The sequence below is a fragment of the Heptranchias perlo genome, chromosome 16 (genome assembly GCF_035084215.1).
Source record: "Heptranchias perlo isolate sHepPer1 chromosome 16, sHepPer1.hap1, whole genome shotgun sequence".
Classification (NCBI taxonomy): Eukaryota; Metazoa; Chordata; class Chondrichthyes; order Hexanchiformes; family Hexanchidae; genus Heptranchias; species Heptranchias perlo.
The window spans coordinates 35518937-35543198 of NC_090340.1; the positions used below are offsets into that span (position 1 = coordinate 35518937).

Below are 24262 nucleotides of genomic sequence, written 5' to 3' on the forward strand. Positions count from 1 at the left end.
TGTATACTTCATACACAGTAGTTTCTGTCTACAATCTTAAAATTGCTTTGTGTGTTGGGAGCTGGTTTTAACCCAAGACCACGGTGTATTATGTGACTGGCTTGTACATTATATTAAATTCTGTATTTAGTTAAAGTTCCCATTATATATGCCAAACTTATTAATTGGTCCTAGTTTGGTGGTAGGACTATCAATCAAGATTGAAGGGAAGCTTCTGCAAGATTGACTTTTGGGATTTAGTGTTATAAGTAATGTTTTACTTTTAATATTTGACTTTCAAGGGAAAATCATTTTCTTTACATGAGCAAGTGGGTCTGATGGGCTAAATTACCTTAAATAGTCTCTGCTTTTACTAGTTGTACTGCATTTTAATTCTTCAGCCTACTAGTAAGGCTTGGGCAGTCAATCCATTTGTTTGTATATTAAGTTGCTTACAGTAATTTCAACTTGATTAAAATTATTCAAATACAGATGCTGAGAATCACTGATCACAGATGTTCAGTTTACAGTCACTGCTTTTAATATTTCAGCATGTTGAATTGCAATTTAGATCACTTTTTACATTTCTTTAAAAATTTGTAAATAGGACTTTTAACACTTGTTGGTGCTTGTAAAACTTTGAAAAATTATGGCAATGTAGAACATGAAATTGCATTTGCAACCAAGTTGTATGTTTTTTTTTACATGTTCAGTTACTTGCTCATCACTGTTGGAGTTGTCTACATTAAGTCATTTTCCCAGTCCAGGAAAGATATTCTTAAGGATCTGGTGGAAATGTGTCGCGGGGTGCAGCATCCACTGCGAGGCCTCTTCCTCCGGAACTATCTGCTTCAATGTACCAGAAATATTTTGCCAGATGAAGGGGAGGAGACTGAGTAAGTCTTTTTTAATGTTAGAACAGCATGGTTCATTGTGGCCTGCAAAACTGTAAAATGATGACACCTTTTTTTATGAATTTGGCTTGTCTGAGCATCGGTTGTGTTTGAAAGGCTATTGAAGTAACTAATACAAATTATGTAATTGCATATGTAATTATGATATGTGACATATCTATTATTTTTCTCTCCTCCTGAAAATATTGACTGTTTACATAGAGCTCATTGGGTGCTCTCTAGTCCCTCGTCCACATGGTTATTATTCAGATGTGAGCATTGACAGTGAGTGCCAGCACACTATTCAACACTCAGAGGGGCAACACAACTGGACCTGATCACATCCTGGCCCATTGCTCACAGGTGTCCGGCATGGAATGCTGGATAGTGATCAAGAGCAGCCATCCTGACTGACTTCCCCCATCCCCCTTCCCCAGCCTTCTATAACCCAGGTGCGCTGAGGCCAATTGTAGCTTCTGCTGGTGAGATGAGCTGATTCAATACAAATTGGGCAATGAACTTAAGATATTCCTGGTATGCATTGACCAGCTACTCATTAGATGGTCTCAGCCTTTGCTCAGTGGTAGCACTCTTGCCTCTGATTCAGAGGGTCATGGGGTTTAAGAAACCCCATTTGAGATTTGAGCACATAATCTAGGCTGGCACTTCAGTACAGTGTTGAGGGGTACTGCACTGTCAGAGATGCTGTCTTTAGGTTGAGATGTTAAACCAAAACCCCATCTGCTCCCTCGAGTGGCTGCAAAAGATCCCAAGGCACCATTCAAAGAGGAGCAGGAAAGTTCTTCCGGAGCCTTGGCCAACTATTATCCCTCAACCAACTCTGGTGAAACAGATTATCTAGTCATTTATTTCACCGCTGTTTGTGGGACCTGCTGTACACATTGGCTGCTGCATTTGCCTACATTATAACAGTGACTACATTTCAAGAGTACTTCATTGGCTGTGAAGCACTTTGGAACGTCCTGAGGATGTATAAATGCAAGTTTGTTCTTTTTAAATTCATTGAGCAATTGGGCAAGCTTATGCAATGTTTTGTACTTGCTATTGTAATGTCAACTTGATGCATTTCAGTTTCAATCGGGCTGGATTTACTGAGAGATTGTTCAAAAATCACAAGCAATTTGCTGTATACTTCAAAGTTACACGGAATATCTTTGCCACTGCTATTACTTTTCCTGTACTCTATACTCTGATAAATTGAGAAATGGAACAATTCATAAACAAAGTACCTGGGAAACAGTACGTACAGCATTACAAAAATGTAAAAAGGTACTTTTTTCTCTGCTGAGAGTGTGTACTTAGTAAAGATGTTCTAAGTTCATAATGAAAAAGAGACTTTCAGACTAATACTGAGCAAAGTTTTGGGTCATCACAAAGATGATCCAAAAGTTATCCTAGTGCCTAGAATGATTGGCATGTTGCAGCTTTGAACTCCCCTGTGCTTCGATATTGCAGAGAAGTTGTTACTGGAGACATCAATGATTCCATGGACTTTGTGCTGCTGAACTTCGCAGAAATGAACAAACTCTGGGTGCGAATGCAGCACCAGGGTCATAGCAGAGACCGTGAAAAACGAGAACGTGAACGCCAGGAACTGCGAATCCTTGTTGGTACAAATTTAGTCCGACTTAGTCAGTTGGAAGGGGTTAATGTGGAGAGGTACAAACAGGTAAGAATTTAGCTTTCTGCTTCTACACATGTTGAAAAGACCTTGATATAACTGTTAACTATTTGTAATCTGCCCAAAGGAATTCCAGTGATGTAGCTTTTGAGAGCCAGTGAAAAGTACAGCCAGTGAAAAGTACAGCAATTGTTTTTTTTTTGTTTATCTAACTTTATGAAGAATGCATCCTTTTTAATATGCCGAATGACCAGCTTGATATGGAGTGCTGGGATCTGGGTTTGTACTTGTGACAGAATCCTCTCAGGGAAAATCCAGGTCACTTCCCAGGCTGCATTGTGCATCTCTAAGTAACTGGTTCAGAGCAGCATGGGTGACACCAGGGAAAAGATTATCTGCAGTTGTGGTCTGTCCCAGAAAGCCCAAGGCATGAGGGATTCATTTTAAAAAGAGATCTGTTCTGGCAGAATTGAACATATTGCCTCAAAGTAGTGATGCTGCCTCGTATTTTTAAATGGCGATGGTGCCTCGGTGTTCACATTTTCTTCTTTCTCATCCCCCTATCTCTGTTTTGCTGTTGGCTTCTGAATGTCTTTCAACCTTGCTGTTTGAATTAGGGAAGCAGTTTTAGAAATGCCAAGTGGAATACATTTGAATTCTAATTATAGCTGCTGTACAGTTGAAATTGGAACCATATGAGGAAATATAGTAAAAGGAAGTAGTTCACGAGCAGTGACTAATATTTGAAAAAGACTTTATCTTATGTAACAACTTATCACAGTTCTAAAACATCCTAAACAGTACCGTGACTTATGTCGGAAAATGTGGCAGCTATTTTGCACTCAAACACATCAAACAGATCTGTTTTTTGGTGGTAATGGTTGAGGGAGGAATATTACTCCGAGCTCTGAAACAATTCCCAGGTCTGACCTACCAGAACAGGCAGATTATGTCTCAGTTTAACTTTCTTTGTGCGTTGGAGTGCCAGTCTAGATTATGACCTCAAATACCTGCTATGGGGCTCAAATCCACAACTTTGGCCCAGAGATGAGAATGCTCCCAGCTGACCCACACTTCCAATTTTCATTTTTGTTTTCTAGATTGTGTTAACTGGAATACTGGAGCAAGTTGTAAACTGCAGGGATGGCTTGGCTCAGGAGTATCTCATGGAATGTATTATTCAGGTAAAGTTCTAAGTATTATTTTGGTCTGTTAATGTTTGTTTTTCAAATCAATGTGTTGAACTTTCATTTTAATAAACCAATTTTCAGAAAAAATCTTAATTTTAATTTTTAAACTAATGAAGCACAATTTCTGTATGTTGGGTTAGTGGATTGCAATTAAGTATTATTTGTAGTAATGAAGTTATGTTGAAAAAGAAATGGAGAAGGAGCAATGCTTTCAATACAGTGTTTCTTTCCCTTTTCTCTTGTCCCCTCCCCCCCCCCCCCCCTGCTCTTTCCCTCATAAGCTGCAACTGTGGATATATTCCCCTCTATTCCAAATCTGGCTAATTTCTCATTCTTCCTTTAAATATTGCTTTGAAAAATGCTTAAGCTTTACTTGTCTTTCCCATAGCTTAGTTAGCTAAGACTAAACAATTAACACCTCACAAATTAAAAACTGTTGCTGATTTCTGCTGGTCCCTATCTGCTCCCTTCATAAGCTGTGAATATGAGAATGTTTGTCCTATAAATATGGCAATATTTTGTTGGAAATGAAGTGATTGTATTGGAGATTGATTATGGCTGCACCAAAATTGTTTTAATCACAGAAGCTCACTTGTCAGTTGTGCTACATGAATCCGATCACCTGCCACAGTAGCTTACACCCTGCATTTGAGCTCTAATATGTGTTATTGAAGCGGATCTGGATAAATTGGACACTTGAAATGCCAGGTCTAAACAGGATGTGGAGATGCCGGTGATGGACTGGGGTTGACAATTGTAAACAATTTCACAACACCAAGTTATAGTCCAACAAATTTATTTTAAATTCCACAAGCTTTCGGAGGCTTCCTCCTTCCTCAGGTGAATTCACCTGAGGAAGGAGGAAGCCTCCGAAGGTCTAAACAGGAGTGACTATGTGCTAACAAAATGAAGCTACTTTCTAAGTTCCTCAAATAAACACCTAAGCTGTATATAAGGTAATAAGCTATTGAAATGTAACTCAGGCTGTGAGGAGTAACAGTGAGATTGGCCTAAAGAGGGAGTTTGGTTTGGGAGGGAATTCAGGGGTGAGCATTGGTTAAATATTTTTATTTAAAGGTTGCTGAGAATCAAAGGGACCAGCAGAAATCAGCAACAGTTTTTAATTTGTGAGATGTTAATTGTTTAGTTTTAGCTGACTAGGCTATGGGAAAGACAAGTAAAGATTAAGCATTTTTCAAAGCAATATTTAAGGATGTAAGAATGAGAAATTAACCAGATTTGGAATAGGGGGGAATATATACATATTTGCAGATGAGTTAGAAGGTATAGTGAATTGCAAAGAAGAGAGCAGAAAATTGCATCTTTCCATTTGTCAACCAGTCCTGTTCAGAGGTACTTCATTAATGCTGTGGTTTTCAAACTTTTCTGTATGGGAGATCCCTGGCTAATATTGGCGTACAGACTAACATAAATCTGGTGATTTCATAGAGCACATAGGATCTCTTTACAGACTTCCTAAATTCTGGGAACTCCTCTTTGGAAATCTATGCATTAATGAGGCCTTTAATAAAATAACAACTTATGAGAGTGCTGTCCTCTTGATAGTTCCAAACATGCATGCTGCTTTTTAGCTGAAAAGTGCCTCACCAAACAGTTACACTTATCTGGACTCTTACTGTAGGCATTGGGCTGTGAATTTTTTTCTTACAGTTAAACATACCTCTTTGAGTGACCTGGAAGTATCAAAGCTTCCAAGTCCTTTGAGCAACAACCACAATGATTTCTCAACTGTAAGAACATAAGAACATAAGAAATAGGAGCAGGAGTAGGCCAATCGGCCCCTCGAGCCTGCTCCGCCATTCAATAAGATCATGGCTGATCTGATCCTAACCTCAAATTTAAATTCACGTCCAATTTCCTGCCCACTCCCCGTAACCCCTAATTCCCTTTACTTCTAGGAAACTGTCTATTTCTGTTCTAAATTTATTTAATGATGTAGCTTCCTGGGGCAGCAAATTCCACAGACCCACCACCCTCTGAGTGAAGAAGTTTCTCCTCATCTCAGTTCTGAAAGAGCAGCCCCTTATTCTAAGATTATGCCCCCTAGTTCTAGTTTCACCCATCCTTGGGAACATCCTTACCGCATCCACCCGATCAAGTTCCTTCACAATCTTATATGTTTCAATAAGATCGCCTCTCATTCTTCTGAACTCCAATGAGTAGAGTCCCAATCTACTCATCCTCTCCTCATATGTCCACCCCCTCATCCCCGGGATTAACCGAGTGAACCTTCTTTGTACTGCCTCGAGAGCAAGTATGTCTTTTCTTAAGCACTGCATATCTCACTATTAAAATAACAACTTGTATTTATATTGTGCTTAACGTAAACGTCCCATAAATTTTACGTTAAATATGTAACTTTTTTTGAAAAAGCTTTCAAATATGTTATCTATTTTACAGGTATTCCCTGATGAGTTTCACCTGCAGACACTGAATCCATTCCTTCGTTCTTGTGCAGAGCTCCACCAAAGTGTTAATGTTAAAAACATTATCATTGCATTGATTGACCGGTAAGACTGCTTACATGAATTGGATCCCAGTAGATTTCTTTGAACTGCAGTTTCTTTAAGTAACCTATGGCTTTTTACATTTCACTTGTTTGAGTTGTTTTCAATAGTCATTTTGCAATTTATAGATTGGCTTTGTTTGCGCATCGTGAAGATGGCCCCGGAATCCCAGCTGATATAAAACTGTTTGACATCTTTTCCCAACAAGTAGCTACCGTCATACAGGTAAAGCTGCAGCCTGCTGCTTTTATTGTGAAGAGAGCCAATCTTGATCCATAGTCCTTGGGAATGTCAGTAATTCATGAATGTTGGATGCTTTTGAAATCCTATCATTTCCTAAACTTGGTCGTTAACCATTTTACCAACAGAGTCATACATAGATTTACAGAAAGCCTTCTTGGCATTTTAACCTGGTGTGGGAGCGTTTCCTTGTTCAATAAATTGACATTCCATTGAAATGTGAAAGTCACCTAAACTAGTAATGTATCTACAACTACTGAGTTTTTCACTGGAGGGTGAAATGATAACGTGACTTTAGCAAGTTATGTCTTCAGCCACTACTAAACAGCAAAATATACTTGTGGGTCATGGAGATAGTAAATATTTTTAATCAGTATTAACACCTGGTTGTGGAAGTGAGAATATGGGTGAAAGATGTGGAACAATTGTTAGCAATAACTGTAGAAATGGAATTGTTTCTAGAAAAATGAGCAGAAATCAAGGTAGATAAGTCACTAGGCTCGGATAGGAATGCACCCTAGGCTGTTGAAAGAAGTCAGAGAAAATAATAGAGGCTCTGGCCACAATTTTTCAATCCTCCAATGTGCAAATTGTACCAAGGGACTGGAGAGTAGCTGATGTAGCGCCCTTCTTCAAGAAGGGACAGAAAGATAAATTGGGTAACTGAAGACCAGTTAGTATGTCAGTTGTGGGCAAACCCTTAGAATCCATAATTTGAGATTAAATTATTGAGCATTTGGAAGTACATGGGCTAATTATGAACAGCCAATGTGGATTTGTTGAACGCAAGTCATGTTTGACAAATTTATTGGAATGTTTTTTTTGAAGTGACCAATTGAATTGGTAAAGGGAATGCAGTAGCTGTTTGTTTGGATTTTCAGAAGGCATTACTTGTACAACACGTGACTGATTTTTTTCTAATAAGCCTCGAGAGGAAATATAGCAGCATGAATGGAAAATTGGATAGAAAACAAATTTGTGGTAAATCTGTGTTGTTCTGACTGGATAAGGGCTGAAAGTGGTGTTCCCCGGGGGTCAGTGCTGGGTCTATATTTATTCTGTGTTTAGGAATGGTTTGGACTTCGATATAGGGAACACAGTCCCAAAATTTGATGGCAACACAAAAGTAAGAAGTTTGAAAATGAGATGGACTGAAAGACTTCAGCAAGGCATAGAGTGGTGAAATGGGTAGATGAGTGGCAGATACAGTTTAATATGAATTGTAAGCTAATAAGTTTTGGGAGAAAAAATGAGGAGTGGGAATATATACTTAAAGGAAAGACGCTGAAGGATGTAGATAAACAGAGACTTAGCATTCAAATACATAATTACCTGAAAGTGTGACTGCAGATAGATAAAACCATACTGAAGTCAGTAGAATTGAGTTTTATAAATAGGGCAATAGAGTACAAGAGTAAAGTAGTAATGATGAATTTGAACAAAATATTGGTTAGACTACAGTTAAAGTGCTGTTGCTGTTATAGCAACCCATTACAGAAAGGACATTAAAGACATAGAGCGTTCAGTATAGAGTCACCAGAATTAAACTATAGTTATGAAGGGACACTCGAGATATTGGATCTATTTCCACCAGAGCAGGGAAGGATAAGAGATTTAATGGAGGTTTTGATAGTTAATATGGAAAGACGACTACTTTGTTTTGGGAGTCAGTGACAAGGGATCATCAATTTAACATTATCACAGATTAAGCAGAGGGGTTGGGAGAAATTTCTTTACACAGAAGGTTGTTGCCTCGATTTAAAAAAAAAATTCATCCTTGTGTTCAAATCTCTCCATCATCTCTCCCCTCCCTATCTCTGTAACCTCCTCCAGCCCTCTGAGAAATCCGAGTTCCTCCAACTCTGCCCTCTTGTGCATCCCCCACTTCCTTTGCCCCACTATTGGTGATCGTGCCTTCAGCTCTCTAGGCCCTAAGCTCCAGAATTCCCTCCCTAAACCTCTCCATCTCTCTCTCCTCATTTAAGAAACTACCTCTTTGAGCTAGCTTTTAGTCACCCGTCCTAATATCTCCTTTGGCTTGGTGTCAGTTTTTGTCCGATTTCTCACCTGTGAAGCACCTTGGGATAATTTACTGAGTTAAAGATATAACTATATAAATGCAAGTTGCTTTGCCATAGAAATTGCTTGAGGCAGAAACCATTGCATCTTTTATGAGAACATTGGATAAATGTTTGAAGCAGAGGAAGATAAAAGGCTATAAGGAGACAGGGGTAGTGGGATTAGCTTTGAATTGCTCCAGGGAAGAGCTGGCATAGACTCAATGGGCCTGATGGTTTTCTCTATTGTAAACTTCTATGGTTCTATTTGTGCTGGTGAATAGAACATTTTTCTTGGTTGGTATTCAGCATCAGTGCTGACCGTTACCAATTCTGGCAGTATAAAATGGACAAATGCCAAATAACATTTCCTCTGTTCTTGATTAACATCAGAGCATTGAAAGTACCAGTGTGAACTTTGCCTTTCCGTGTAAATCCTTATGGACTCTTTAGATGGCCAATGGTGGGTAGTTGTGTCATTATTCTGTATTGGGGAATTCAGATATACCTCATTGGGAGTGCTGTACTGCATGTTTGGAAATGGCTTTAAGAAAAGTGATGCAGCAGTACTTCCAAATGTGTAACCTTATACCAATTGCCTTGTGTAGAAGAAAAATAGGAAAGGAAATGTGACAATTTGAACAAAAACATTTACTTCAATCATACACAAAATATTGTATTAACCCCTGTCCGATTACCATATTAAACTTCCAGCTGTCTGACCTGTTGTTCTGCAGTTCCTGCAGATAATGCCAGTAGTCGGTTTACTAAAAAGCTGTCCAAAATATTATCTATTAAGAAGACAATACTCTCAAAGTAATTTTATTTTGGTTATATTTTCAGTCAAGACAAGATATGCCATCTGAAGATGTGGTATCTTTACAAGTGTCTCTTATCAACTTGGCCATGAAGTGTTATCCTGAACGGGTGGACTATGTTGATAAAGTTCTTGAAACTACTGTAGAGATCTTCAACAAACTCAATCTCGAACAGTATGTACTTTTTAATTTTTAAATGTACTCGTACCATAAGTTAAGAATTTAAGGATTTTGTATCTCGTTGTGTTGTAAACTGTAGTTCTCTTCAGTTATATAGCAAATATGGTCACTTTCAATAGCCATGAAAATTAGTTCACTATCAAATTTTCAATTTTTTTCCCCTCATGTTTAGTATTGCTACTAGCAGTGCGGTGTCTAAAGAGTTAACACGGCTTCTAAAGATTCCTATCGACACCTACAACAACAGCCTGACTGTACTGAAGTTGAAACACTTTCATCCTTTGTTTGAATACTTTGACTATGAGTCACGCAAAAATATGAGCTGTTATATACTAAGCAATGCGCTTGAGTACAATACAGAGATAATTGGACAAGAACAGGTAGGTTCTTTTAATGTGTATACTTTGCTACCTTAAAGAGGAGCAACTTAATTTATTTTAATACTATGATCTGTTAAAATTATGACAAAGCAGGTAATTAGAAAATTGCTGATTTTAAAATACATTTTAGCTGTTATTTTTGAAGGATGGGTTTTTCAATATTGTATGCTAGTCTAGAAGTTTGATTATTTCACAAATTGACTAATAGAAATATTAGTGTTGTACAATGAATGATTTAAAAAAATATATAGGTGATAAATTTGCACTTGGTGTGAACAAGGCTTTAAAGTACAGTGCTCCAAAGCTGGTTAACTTTTTTTACAACCTAAGTTGAATTTATGTTGGCAAATCAGTCATTTTGAAAGAAAAATGTGTTTGTGTTGTGTTTACCAAATATCATGTTTTCTGATTTTAAGGATTCTTAACATCAGTGTTATTTTTGAAAATTGGTTCCACAAAAATTATTAGCTTTAATATTCACCTAGGGAGTTTTCTGTCCATCGAAACTAACTTGGAAAAACAAGAGTTTGTAACCTCTGGGGGAAATAAATAGGGAAGTGTCAGCACAGGGATGGTGAATTTAATCTATATTGGATTACCCTGTGTCAATGTCTATTTATTAGTGTAATTCACTGCTTCAGTAGCACTGAAATAGGCACTCTTGCATGCTTTGTAAAGTTAACAGGAAGTTATTCAACATTGATAAATGTGAGTCCACTTTTCCCTGATGAGACTTTCAGCATTTTGAACACAGTTTTCCTTAATTCTAAATGTTGAAAGTAGTATTGATTACAAGACTTCCTCTGAGAATTACAGTAATCATGGCACATTAATTTGCTATTTAGAAAGTTACATTAGCCAGTTGCACTTGGTAAAACCATGTGATATAAATTCTGACACTTCTAATTATATATACACCAATAAATACTTAAGCAACACAATAGGAAAGATGTTATTTACCTAGGCAATTACATTTCGCAACCTGAAAATAATCCTTCCTATTATTTAACAACAGATGTGAAATTTGTTTCAGCAGTAAGTAAAATGCTGTGCTGTTCATCCATTAAGATTTATTGCTGTTTCCTAAGTTTGCTGCATTGTGCAAAGAAATGCAATCGCAACGAGAATTAGTAATTTACTTTTCACTTTTTTTCTTTCCCCTTCCCACACTTGACTAGGATGCAGTTATCCCCATCAGTTGCTGTTCTGATTTGGTCACTGCACGACTATTATCTTTCTACCAGTAAAAATTGTGTCCATGTTGAATAATTTCATGTTAACTTATCAACGCATGGAAGAGTGCCTATTTCAGTGCTCTTAAGTGAAAATTATTTATCTCATGGGGATTCTTTTCAGCTTTTTAAAATTAGGTGACAGTTGGATACTTGCTTATTTACAGTTTTGCTGATTGTGTTGCATATTAAGTGAAGTTCTTGTGAAAATTGTAGAATTTTATGCACTGCTTTCATAAATGCCTTCCCCTTTAAATAGGTGGACGCTATACTGAACCTGGTGTCGACATTGATTCAGGATCAGCCAGATCAGCCAGCAGAAGATCCAGACCCAGAAGATTTTGCTGAAGAGCAAAGTCTTGTTGGTAGATTTATTCATTTATTTCAATCTGAAGATCCTGACCAACAGTATCTGGTATGTTAATTTGCCGCACACAAGTCTTGTACCTTTCTTTCCTTTAACAAATGAATGGACTGATTTAAATTACACCTAATAACTTTTGCTGTTGATTTTTATAGGAGGCTTTTATGTTAAATTTCTCCCTTTAATCCTCCTCCTGGGGAAAAAAAATCCCACTTTTGATTTTCATGCCACAAGATTTTTCAGCTGTCAGAGCAATCTAAGTGCTAGCTAGCCAATTTTAATGATAGTGAGTATTTGGTGGATGAGCTGAGCGCACATGATTCAAATCCTTACGGAAATCTCTTTTCTCACTGATTTTTAGTTGAACTTCTAAAGCTTGTTTGGCATTCAAACTTCTCTGCTTTTAATAATCAAGGCTGCAGCTTGCGATTCCCAAGATAAATATGGATGATCCAAGCCATTCGACCCAACTTAGTGCATCCCCCAGGAAATCTGAATTGTTCCCTTTTTCTCTCTCCCTCCTCTCCGTGCCCCCCCCTTCCCCTCCCCCACTTCACTCACTCCCTATAATTGTTTGTTTAAATTATTCTGGGGTTTCACCCACTATCCTACTCATAAGTACATTCCAAATATTGATCCCTCTGTTTGAAAAACTTCCTGACATTAGTCCGGGATATGCATTTTATTAATTTGAACCCATGTTCTCTTGTCCCACTCTCTGTTTAGTTTGAAACAATTTTCAGTATCCATCTTTTAGGCCTCCAACTGAGATCCACTTCCCTACAACAGCCAGGTAGTTTGACTGATAGCTTGTAGTTAGAGATTCCAGGTGATTCTAAAGATTACAGAACTATATTATGGAGTGATTGTGTAGAAGTAGTATTATGTAGAATTTGAAACCCTGAACTGAGCTAATCTTTGTATGCACAAAGATGGTGATCAAGCTATTTGTCAGTGTTTGTTTAAAAATATTGTGCATGTCACTCACTGGTTATGTAAAATAGAATTGCAAAATTTCACCTAGAGGGGAATGTCAAGAATGGGGTTGTTATGCAAACTTACATACCTAAAGTTGACAATTTACAGAAATAGAAAATCTTTTTCCAAAGGTGAAACTTTTATTTCAATAAAGCGATTTCCTTCCATTTCTTGGGTCACCCTGAACTAAACCCCATCCACAAATGGATGATTTTTCTGAGACCACTGTCAGTGTTGTCTGAAACCAGCTACTAGCAGGTGTACGAGAGCAGCCTGAGCCATTTCTCTTCTCTCCACACCACCCACCCCCCCCTCCAAACCCCTCTCTAGGGTAGTCCGGTGCTTTATCATAACAGCATAATTGAATTGGGCAGCTCATCATATGGAGGAAGATTATGGGTGCAGACTTATTATTGTGTTGTACAAGTGTGGTTTCAGTGTGCTATGACAATTGTGCTCCTCAGTGAAATGGAAATATAAATATGCACACAAGCCATGGTTTAAAAATATTTAGGAGGGATAGAAAAACTGGTAACATGATGTGAGGTCATAGGCACCTATGTCAGAAAATATAATTGTTTTGGCCTCTGGCAGAGATTACACAGCTGTAAATAAATTTGCTGCACTAAATAAAATTAGAAGGGTAGATTTTTGTCTTTGTCACCCGAGCATTAAGGATCGCTTGGGTGGAGTGCAGAGGGAAAAATATTGGGGTTGGGGGTGGGAAAGGAAAATTAGCTGGGTTCTGTTAGAAGTTTATGATCCTTTCCCTTCCAGATTTTTCTCTCTGCACTGCTCCCAGGTGATGCTTAATGTCCAGGCACTGGGACCTCAAATCTATTCGTGTGTTTTTAGAAATGAATCATCGAGTTTTGCTACAAAGCAGATCCAGTACTCTGGAGTGAATTGCACACAATAGCACAGGGCCTGAATTGCAAATAATACAGAACAGGGGTTGAGTTGCATATAACATGGCATAGGTGAATCTAAAATTTGACATGGAGCTCACTTTGCTATCTGACCTACTTAATTGTTTTGCAGTTGTAACCACACATGTGGTAGATTATTCTAAATGTAAAATATTGAGACCTTTCCCACAGATATGAATTCAGCTTGAACAATTTATGCAAGCACTACCAAGGTAACCAGATTACAGTCCTTTGTTATTCATGTAACAATGGCATTTTTGAATAAACATTGCGAGTAGTTGACTTCTTAAACATTTAAATTGGCTAAGCCAACTAATTTGTCTCAGATTGTAGCAATATTTGTTTTGTTTTTAAAAAGAATTTGCAATCACAAATTTACGAGCCTGATCAGTTACTTCAATTGTTAGTGACTAAACATCACCTTTTTGCAATGTTTCAATCATTCCACAGTATTAAAGTTCAAACTACTCGAATAACAGAAGTAGAAAGTTCCTTGTTAATCATTAGGGGTCACTTAACAAATGTTCAATACAATACTAAAGATCATGCAGCTAGTGATATGATTTAGCTCATTGAAAGCTGGGGAAATTGACATTCTTCAAAGCTGACTATAAAAGTCATTTACAGTAAAATTAAACATACTAGAAGGTCCAAATTAGCACTAAGCATACCTGAAAAAGTGCACAGTAGAACTCTGCTTTCCCTGAGGTTGTTTTGAGGGTAACTTTTTTATGCCAATTCTTAATTTCTACAGACATGTACAAAAAGCTTAAAAAAAAAATTAACAGAAAATAATCCTGTCCATGATAGACTTTAAAGTTTCATTTCATCCCATGAAGGTGCAAATCACATTTTAAATGTTAGAATACATATAAATTTTCTGTTATTCATACAGTTGAGTCCACATAGTAGGTAGTGCAAAAAGTAAATTGAGTAATACTGTTACAGCAATAACCATTTACAACAGTTTAAGATGATGCAATGCTAGTAGACACTAGATAAGTCAATGGTCTGGAATTCTCTATATTGGCGACGAGCGCCATAAATTAGACTGTTGTGCTCCCCGATCCTCCAGTCCGAATTAACACTACAATTTGCTGGAAAATTAATTAGAATACATCACAGCAACGGATCAGGAGCAGAGCAGCCGATGGCCAAAGTGAAAACCTATTGCGATGTGGTGCTACTCTGGTTCGGAAGTGTTTAAAATAGACGTTTGATGGTTCAACTAATGGGCAGAAACAAGCACAAGCTCAGATTATAGAATTGATTCGCCTTGAGGATTTAAGAAAAATGTCTGGTTAGTTCATTAGCTGCAACAGTGACTTCCACCTCTTCCTGTTGAGGTTGTACAAATAATACGGAAACCAGAGGCTTTTAGTCTTTAGTTGCTCAAGCAATCTGAAATCTCTACTATTTTCTGATTTTAATAAAGTTTAAATGGGCACATTGTGATCACTAATCACCACATTCACAATGTGTAGGATTAACGAATCGAGTTACAAAAAAAAGTTGCATTTGGATGGTCGTTTAAAACTAGGAACTGGCAAATTGCAACTGCCTGATATATAATTCCTGTTGCTTTGCACTTTTCACCAGTGATCCTAGACACGTACCACTGAATAAAGTACCTAATGAGGGCAACAAAATTATTTCTTAATTTACACAGTAAACTACGATTCCTGTGATTGCACCAAACATACCGAGCCCAGCAGCACCATTCTGCATTGGTCTAAGTGGCTGTGGCCATTACAGTGGCGTCAATTCAGCAAACTCGATCTTGCCACAGATTTTAATGGGCAGTGGAGCAATGATAATTAGATGTTTAACCTTTTTGGCAACGGTCTCTGAAGCAGCAGAGAGTCCCAGCAAATTATGGCATAAGGCACTCGCCATAATTTCCTGGAATTTCTGTACCACAATAATGGTATCCGCCACAGATGGTGCAAGTTTCCAGCAAATTCAAGTGCACTGTCTCCTAATTCACTGATCAAAGGAAGAATGAAGACAAAATGGATGTGGGAGCAAGTAGAAAAAATCATTTACCATCGCTGAATGCGATTCTGTAGAAATTATTAGAGGGACTTTTTTAAACAAAATGTGAGTATACAATTTCATTCAAATATCAGTACTTGTATGTGTAGTTGAATTTCATGTAAATCTATTGAGATTTCAGACCAGTAACAAAACTGAAATGTTGGGACATATCTGAACAAAATTTTAAAATTGAAAAATGGTATTGCTATTTAATCACTCGTCACGCTACCATCCCAGAAATCCAAGGAAATGTGCTATTGTTCCCAAAATTGTGTGCATACATGATATATGGTATCAGATCAAATGGTACTGCACAAATTAAGAGCCATTTTTGAACATTTGTTCCAAATGAAAGTATTTCATACTGGTTACTGTTTAATTTCATCTTTCTTCAAACAGATTTTAAACACTGCCAGAAAACACTTTGGTGCTGGTGGAAATCAAAGGATTCGTTTCACTTTACCACCATTGGTCTTTGCCGCCTATCAGTTGGCCTTCTGCTACAAAGAGAATGCAAAAGTGGTAAGCTGGAAGCTTTTAATGCATGTGAAACTTTTATTTTAACGAGCAAAGAAGAAATCTTTCCCTCTGTTGTTAAATGATCAGACCTCAGGCTGAGATTGACCTTTTCCTGGTTAGCTAGACTAGGACGTGTGCCACCTTGATCATTCTGACTAAAAAGCTGCTGGTCTGGATGTTTGAGAGAGGGTAGATCTTCTCAAGCAGTTTATTCTTAAACTAATATGCTAGTGGGTGGGGAAGTGTAGGTGGTCAGTGTATACATGGATGATTTGGACTTGGTTACAGGGAACACAATCTCAAAATTTGCAGAAGACACAAAAATAAGAGGTTTGGCAAACTGTGAAGAGGGCTGTAAAATACTTTGTTAGTGGATTGGGTAGACAGGTAGCAGATGCAATTTAATGTGGAGAATTGTGAGGTATTAAACTTAGGGACATAAAACAAGGAATAGGCGTATACACTTACAAGACACTGGAACAGTGTGGACGAACAGAGACCTAGAGGTACAAATACACAGTTCCTTGATGGTGTTAATGCAATTAGATAATTATCTACAAAAGTCAATAGAATTTTTTTTATATATACGAGCACAAAAATGAATTTATACAAAATACTGGGGACTCCGTTATAGAAAAGACATTAAAACCATATAGAGCATTCAGTGCAGATTCACCAGGATGATGTCGGGGATGGCAAACTATAGTTTTTCTATTTTGTTCATGGGGTGTGGGCGTCGCTGGCAAGGCCAGCATTTATTGCCCATCCCTAATTGCCCTGGAGAAGGTGGTGGTGAGCCGCCGCCTTGAACCGCTGCAGTCCATGTGGTGAAGGTTCTCCCACAGTGCTGTTAGGTAGGGAGTTCCAGGATTTTGACCTAGCAACAATGAAGGAACGGTGATATATTTCCAAGTCAGGATGGTGTGTGACTTGGAGGGGAATGTGCAGGTGATGTTCTTCCCATGTGCCTGCTGCCCTCGTCCTTCTAGGTGGTAAAGGTCGCGGGTTTGGGAAGTGCTGTCGAAGAAGCCTTGGCGAGTTGCTGCAGTGCATCCTGTAAATGGTACACACTGCAGCCACTGTGCGCCGGTGGTGGAGGGAGTGAATGTTTGTTTAGGGTGGTGGATGGGGTGCCAACCAAGCGGGCTGCTTTGTCCCGGATGGTGTCGAGCTTCTTGAGTGTTGGAGCTGCACTCATCCAGGCAAGTGGAGAGTATTCCATCACACTCCTGACTTGTGCCTTGTAGATGGTGGAAGGGCTTTGGGGAAGTCAGGAGGTGAGTCGCTCGCTGCAGAATACTCAGCCTTTGACCTGCTCTTGTAGCCACAGTATTTATGTGGCTGGTCCAGTTAAGTTTCTGGTCAATGGTGACCCCCAGAATGTTGATGGTGGGGGATTCGGCGATGGTAATGCCGTTGAATGTCAAGGGAAGGTGGTTAGATTCTCTCTTGCTGGAGATGGTTCATTGTCTGGCGTGAATGTTACTTGCCACTTATCAGCCCAAGCCTGGATGTTGTCCAGGTCTTGCTGCATGCGGGCACGGACTGCTTCATTATCTGAGGGATTGCGAATGGAACTGAACACTGTGCAATCATCTGCAAACATCCCCATTTCTGACCTTATGATGGAGGGAAGGTCATTGATGAAGCAGCTGAAGATGGTTGTGCCTAGGACACTGCCCTGAGGAACTCCTGCAGCAATGTCCTAGGGCTGAGATGATTGGCCTCCAACAACCACTACCATCTTCCTTTGTGCTAGATATGACTTCAGCCACTGGAGAGTTTTTGCCCTGATTCCCATTGACTTCAATTTTACAAGGGCTCCTTGGTGCCACACTCAGTCAAATGCTGCCTTGATGTCAAGGGCAGTTACCCTCGCCTCACCGCTGGAATTCAGCTCTTTTCTCCATGTTTGGACCAAGGCTGTAATGAGGTCTGGAGCCAAGTGGTCCTGACGGAACCCAAACTGAACATTGGTGAGCAGGTTATTGGTTGTATAAGTGCCGCTCAACAGCACTGTTGATCACACCTTCCATCACTTTGCTGATGATTGAGAGTAGACTGATGGGGCGGTAATTGGCTGGATTGGATTTGTCCTGCTTTTTGTGGACAGGACATACCTGGGCAATTTTCCACATTGTCAGGTAGATGCCAGTGTTGTAGCTGTACTAGAACAGTTTGGCTAGAGGCACGGCTAGTTCTGGAGCACAAGACTTCAGCACTACAGCTGGGATGTTGTCGGGGCCCATAGCCTTTGTTGAATCCAGTATACTCAGCCGTTTCTTGATATCACGTGGAGTGAATCGAATTGGCTGAAGACTGGCTTCTGTGATGGTGGGGACATCGGGAGGAGGCTGAGATGGATCATCTACTTCTGGCTGAAGATGGTTGCAAACGTTTCAGCCTTGTCTTTTGCACCCACGTGCTAGAATCTGCCATCATTGAAGATGGGGATATTTACAGAGCCTCCTCCTCCTCCTCCTGTTGTTGTTTAATTGTCCACCACCATTCACGACTGGATGTGGCAGGCCTGCAGAGCTTTGATCTGATCCGTTGGTTGTGGAATTGCTTAGTTCTGTCTGGCATGTTGCTTCCGCTGTTTAGCATGCATGTAGTCCAGTGTTATAGCTTCACCAGGTTGGCACCTTATTTTTGGGTACACCTGGTGCTGCTCTTGGCATGCTCTTTGATGAGAGACCAGGACTATTTTCACTGGAGCAGAGAAGATGAAGAGGAATTTAATAGACCTTTTTAAAATTATGAAAGGTTATGTTAGTGAATAGGGAAAGACTATCCCTGGTTGGGAGTTGTCGACGAGAGATCACCAATTTAAAGTTATCACTGTGAGGATAGAGGTTAGGAGAAAGTTCTTTACACAGAGGGCTGTTTGCGTATGTAATATTTTGCAATAGAGTGGTTGAGGCAGAAAGTATTGCTTTTTTTACATGAAAATTTGATAAATAATGAGTGTCAGCCTTAGCCCTTGCCACTGAGTCAGAATGTCTTGGATTCAAGCCCTACTCTTGAGGTTTGAGCACATAATCTAGGCTGACACTTCAATGCAGCACCAAGGGAGTGCTGCGCTCAGAGGATCCGTCTTACGGATAAGACATTAAACCGAGGCCTCGTCTGCCCTCTCCGATCCCATGGCACTATTTGAAGAAAAGCAGGGGAGATTTGGTGTTCTGGCCAATATTTATCCTTCAACCAACATCACTCAAACAGATTATCTGGTCATTTATCTCATTGCTGTTTCAGGGACCTTGCTATGTGCAAATTGGCTGCCACGTTTATAGCAGTGACTACACTTAGAAAGTACTTAATTGGCTGTAAAGCACTTTGGGACATCCTGAGACCATGCAAGGTGCTATATAAATGCAGCTTTCTTTTAAAAAGAGGGCTATGAAGGCAGGAGGATTAGTTCTGGATTGTTCTCGGAAAGATGCAGCACAGACATTCTAGGCCAAATGGTGGCCTCCTGTGCTGTATCTGCACAGAAAATTTCTATAGTTCTATATAAAATAGTTCTGTTCTGTGTTTAGTTTTTTCTTCTGATTCACCAGGTATGCCAGCCACGTTTCCATTGGCAGCAAAGATGGCTGGGTCAGGTGGACCAAAAGAAGGGGATAATTTTCATTGAAAATTTTAATTAAAATAGTTAACTGGATTCTTGATATTTGCTGTTGAACTGGGATTTAAAACCTATTTGGCTTTGTGCCCTGCAGTTAACTTTATTGTGGCTATCTTTTCTATAAATGGACTTTCATTTAATAGTATTACCAGTGGCTTGTTGAGTACTAATAGAACATTTTTATTGTAAGAATGCATTGTTTTACCTTTTTGTTACACAACTCATCAGCGAGTAGTCGCTAGCAGTAAGTTGCATGTGTAGTAATAATTTTCCCCCGATCAGCTGAAAGGTAAGCATCAGCCTGGTGTCAGAAACTGAAAGCTGTTCTTTTGAAAGACATGGTCCTGCATTTTCCCCCGTATATAAGCGGATGAATGTAAGCTTGCGCATATTGCTATTATAAACCATTCATTGGATTTAAAGGTTAGCATTGGAAATTACTTTTATTCTTGATGGTGTTGGCAGTGTTTGTGAGATGCCTTTAATTACTGCTTCAGGCTGCATCTGCTGGGTTGTATTTCAGTGGCACTCTGAGTTTTGGAGGAAACTGGCACCGTGTCCTACTTCACCTCATCACATGCTGAATTTACTAGTATAAGTTTACTAAATTGAGCAGTGATCTGACTTACACTAGTAAATAGCTTGACCAATTCATAATTCACACACTGCTTTGGCACCAGTTATTCTATAGAAATAACTTGAATCTGCAGTCAGACCCTCAATTTGAGGGGTTGACCTGAAACAATTATGGTGACACAGACTCTAGATGAATTGATATACCTAGTCTTGTGCACCGACTTGGTCCCAGTTGTATCTTAATATGGTGTAAATTTGTTGTTAATTTCCTTCCTGTTCGCTGTTTCCAGCTTAACCAGACTGTTGGCAACTTTGACATTCTGTTCGACCTTGAGCTTAGTTTCAGACCACACATCCTCTCCATCACAAAGATTACATACTTCCACCACTGCTACATTGCCCTGTTTTTGCCCCTTCCCTAGTCCCTTTGTTGCTGAAACCCTCGTGTGCTTTTGTCACCTCCAGGCTGAATTACTCCAATGTTTTCCTCGCTAGCCTCCTTTTCTCCACCCTCTATAAACTAAAACTTGTCCAAACCTCAGCTGCACACATTCTGGTCTCTTTACCTATGGCCCTGAATGGCTTCACATTCTTCAACATATTAAATTTAAAATCCTTGTCTTTAAATCCCTTCAAGAACTCAGCCCATCCTAACTGTTGAATCTTCTCCAGCACCATATACCCTATCCTCCACCCAAAAACTCCATTCTTTTGATTGACATTTTGTGTATGCCATCTGTCCTCACCCCACTATTTGTGGCATTGATTTCAGTAGTGAGAGCCTTACTTTGGAATTCCCTAAATGCCTCCACCTTGTTCCCTTTGTTCTAACAAATCCTTTTCAAAACCCATTTCTTCAATCTTTCATTCCTCTCTCGTTCTTCTTTCCCGCCCCCCCCCCCCCCAAACCCCCAATCCTCTCTGTTCTTGTCTTCATGTCTGTGTATCTGAAACACGTTGTGGGAAGGTGGTTTAATTTCCAGTGACTAATACTTTGAGGGACGTAGGTCGGTGCGAACAGAGGGTGATAAGCAGACGGGCTAATAATAGTTGTAACAGGTACTTAAGTCTTTCAGTGACATACATTATCAATAGCACTAAATCTTTACCATTTGAGAAAAGTGGTTAAAAGGATTAATTGTGCAGTGTTGTTTCAATAGCATTTCCAATTGCAGTTTGCCTTTATCCCTATTATTTTTAAAAATGTGTTTTTAAACCTTACAAAATTGAAGATTAGACCTGTTCATTGTAGGGATATCTTTTCAGTCAGTCTTTCTCCAGTAATGCTTCCAGAGGTTGAAACTGAGAATTTATGACTTCAATTGATTTAAACCCAGCTACTTGAGCAAAAATAGCAGGTCATTAAACCAATAATGTCAGAATTATTGTCTCTTTCCCTAACTTTAGTCATGTGACCAGAATAAAAGAACAAAGTAAGCACTATTTTAAAAAAGACTAACTTAAATTTTGGATATACAGCTTGATTGTTCAAATAACTGGAGTTTTTTTTATCCCTTCTGCCAGGATGAAAAATGGGAAAAGAAATGCCAGAAAATATTTTCTTTTGCCCACCAGACCATCAGTGCCCTGATCAAAGCGGAGCTTGCAGAGTTACCTCTTCGCCTATTTCTGCAGGGAGCACTTGCAGCTGGAGATATTGGATTTGAGAATCACGAGACTGTTGCTTATGAGTTTATGTCTCAGGTAAGGATTAACACTGTTTATGTTTATGATGGGAATTTTAAAAGTATGGGGGGTTGGGGGGAAACAGGAGTATGGCTGAGATTTTTTTCAGTTTGATACTGAGTCCTGCGATTTTATTAAGCTACTTTCTTTTAATAAGTTTTCAGTTCTTGGCTCTCAACGTTGACATTGACCAGATTAAATCCAGATAATAGCTACACGTGCTCGTAAAAATTGTAATTGCAAAGGAAAATTTGGGAAACCTGCAATTCCCGGGAAAATACATATGTCCTATTTTATAAAGCATATCCTGGATGGTTTCCCAATTGCCCATTAACTGCTGAGCTAGCAGAAGTGTGCTGAAGTTGACCTCAGTTTCCCTAGCCCAGGAAAAAAAAAAGTCATCCAGGTTTGCTGCTTTTGACTTGTTGACTGCTGCAGGAAGTGTGTCTTGGATAAGGATGGACTCAGGCTCCTCAGTGATGGTTGTCATAGTGGAATAATGAGCTGACACTCAATGACTAGGCTCACATATTAAACATAGCCACTTAAGTGAGGTACTTAAAGAGCAGCTGAGTCTTGTGGAACCATTCTTCGCCGTAATCGTTGCTTTTGGCAGAGGAAGGGATAAAATTGGGAATGGAGGGAAGAGAACAGTATAGATCTAGTAAATAAATGAACTGAATATTCAAAGCTTTGGATCGTTTTACCCACTGACTATAACCTGAAAGAAAGTTAATGGGTTAACAGCAAATGTTCAGTAGCCCTGTGACACAGCTGACCAGAAATTTAAGAAATAATTTAAATAGTACTATTTTCCTTGCCTCCTATGTCTGTATAAAGTTAAAGAATGCCCTTTTAAGATATCGAAAATAGAACCCCTTTAGTAAATGTAATTTGCTCAGTCAAAACTACTCAATGGCATTGTGTTCTCCTCAGGAAAATTTAAGGAGGAAGCCTCTGAAAGCTTGTGATTTCAAATAAAACTGTTGGACTATAACCTGGTGTTGTAAGACTCCTTACATTTGTCCACCCCAGTCCATCACCGGCATCTCCACATCAGGAAAATTTAGCTGTGAAGGTTATTTCCTTCCCTTTTCACTTCTTGCATCCTCTCCTTCCCAAGTTAATTGCTGTGAACATTAGTGTTATTACACATGACAAGCAAGAGTCATGATTGGAAACTTATTTGAATATTTGGAGGGATTTAATTTCAGAAGTCTTAAAATAAGTTAGTTTAAGTAAAATGAGTATTGATACTTAGCAGGTCTGTTTCTCCTGCAGGATTCTTAAGGATTCCCAATAAAATAAGATCCTACGGATGGCACGTTACTGATGGTAGCACACAATTATTTGCAATAACAGTTAATGTGTAATTTTATACTGAAGCCACGTATTCTGAATAATACATGGTACCTGTTGTTTTCAAAACCTTGTATTGATGACATTCTTTGGAAAAACAAATTGATACTGTTTTTTAGGCATTCTCTTTGTATGAAGATGAAATCAGTGATTCCAAGGCACAGCTGGCAGCAATCACATTGATAATTGGAACATTTGAGCGAATGAAATGTTTCAGTGAAGAGAACCATGAGCCTTTGAGGACACAATGTGCACTGGCTGCTTCAAAGTTACTTAAAAAGCCAGATCAATGTCGTGCTGTTAGCATCTGTGCTCATTTGTTTTGGTCTGGCCGGAACACAGATAAGAATGGAGAGGAGGTAAATATATAAGCATCATATTACACTAGTGTAGTATTGAATGTTTGCTGTTACACGTTAAACTCAATTTAATCTGACCATTGTGTTTATAGTTATTAACCTGGTTTTATTCAGAGCTTGCTGTAGAATTGCAAATATTGGAGAAGCTTATTTCAGCTCATTCTCAACATGTGCGTATTTGCATTGGATACTACGTTTCGCTTCTACAAGAAGTAATATTTGAACCGTGCAAGAATATTTTCAGTTTGGCTGCATACTCCAAAACGTTCACATTGTTGTACTTAAGATGTCCCCCTCTCCATGTAACAAACTGAAATTTCAGGTTGCATTAGTATTTAAGGAGGATAGTTTGCAGAAGTACTAATCTTCACCTCAATCTTTCCCAAACCTATAGGTATTGATAAACCATATTCTTAAAAGAATGTAGAACTGGAGCCTGGCATTTTGGGCCCTGATTGTCACTCAGCCTGTGTCTCCTCCTCTTGCCCATTATAGGCTGTGTACTTGACTGCTACTGATCTTCAGGGATTAAGTTGTACTGTGGATATAGGCTTAACAAGTGTGAGACTTTATAAAACCTATATCTTGAGATAAAAGGGGGAAATTACTTCTTGTATTGGAAAATTCCTTGTAATGATCACTAGCAGTGTCTCAAGTATTTTTGGATAATTTGACAAAGTACTGG

General features: G+C 38.9%; 1 protein-coding gene across 2 annotated transcripts in view; it reads left to right on the forward strand.

Moving 5' to 3' along the window:
• The window catches only part of vps35 (VPS35 retromer complex component), a 44451-nt gene that overhangs the window by 14225 nt on the left and 5964 nt on the right, over positions 1 to 24262 (forward strand). For both annotated transcript variants that reach the window (XM_067997941.1, XM_067997939.1), the window contains exons 5-15: positions 693 to 875; positions 2349 to 2562; positions 3615 to 3698; positions 6126 to 6235; positions 6361 to 6457; positions 9373 to 9521; positions 9700 to 9907; positions 11399 to 11554; positions 15847 to 15969; positions 21698 to 21877; positions 23338 to 23577. In XM_067997941.1, the coding sequence (XP_067854042.1) occupies positions 693 to 875; positions 2349 to 2562; positions 3615 to 3698; positions 6126 to 6235; positions 6361 to 6457; positions 9373 to 9521; positions 9700 to 9907; positions 11399 to 11554; positions 15847 to 15969; positions 21698 to 21877; positions 23338 to 23577 (1744 nt within the window). The remainder of the gene's footprint in view (positions 1 to 692; positions 876 to 2348; positions 2563 to 3614; positions 3699 to 6125; positions 6236 to 6360; positions 6458 to 9372; positions 9522 to 9699; positions 9908 to 11398; positions 11555 to 15846; positions 15970 to 21697; positions 21878 to 23337; positions 23578 to 24262) is intronic.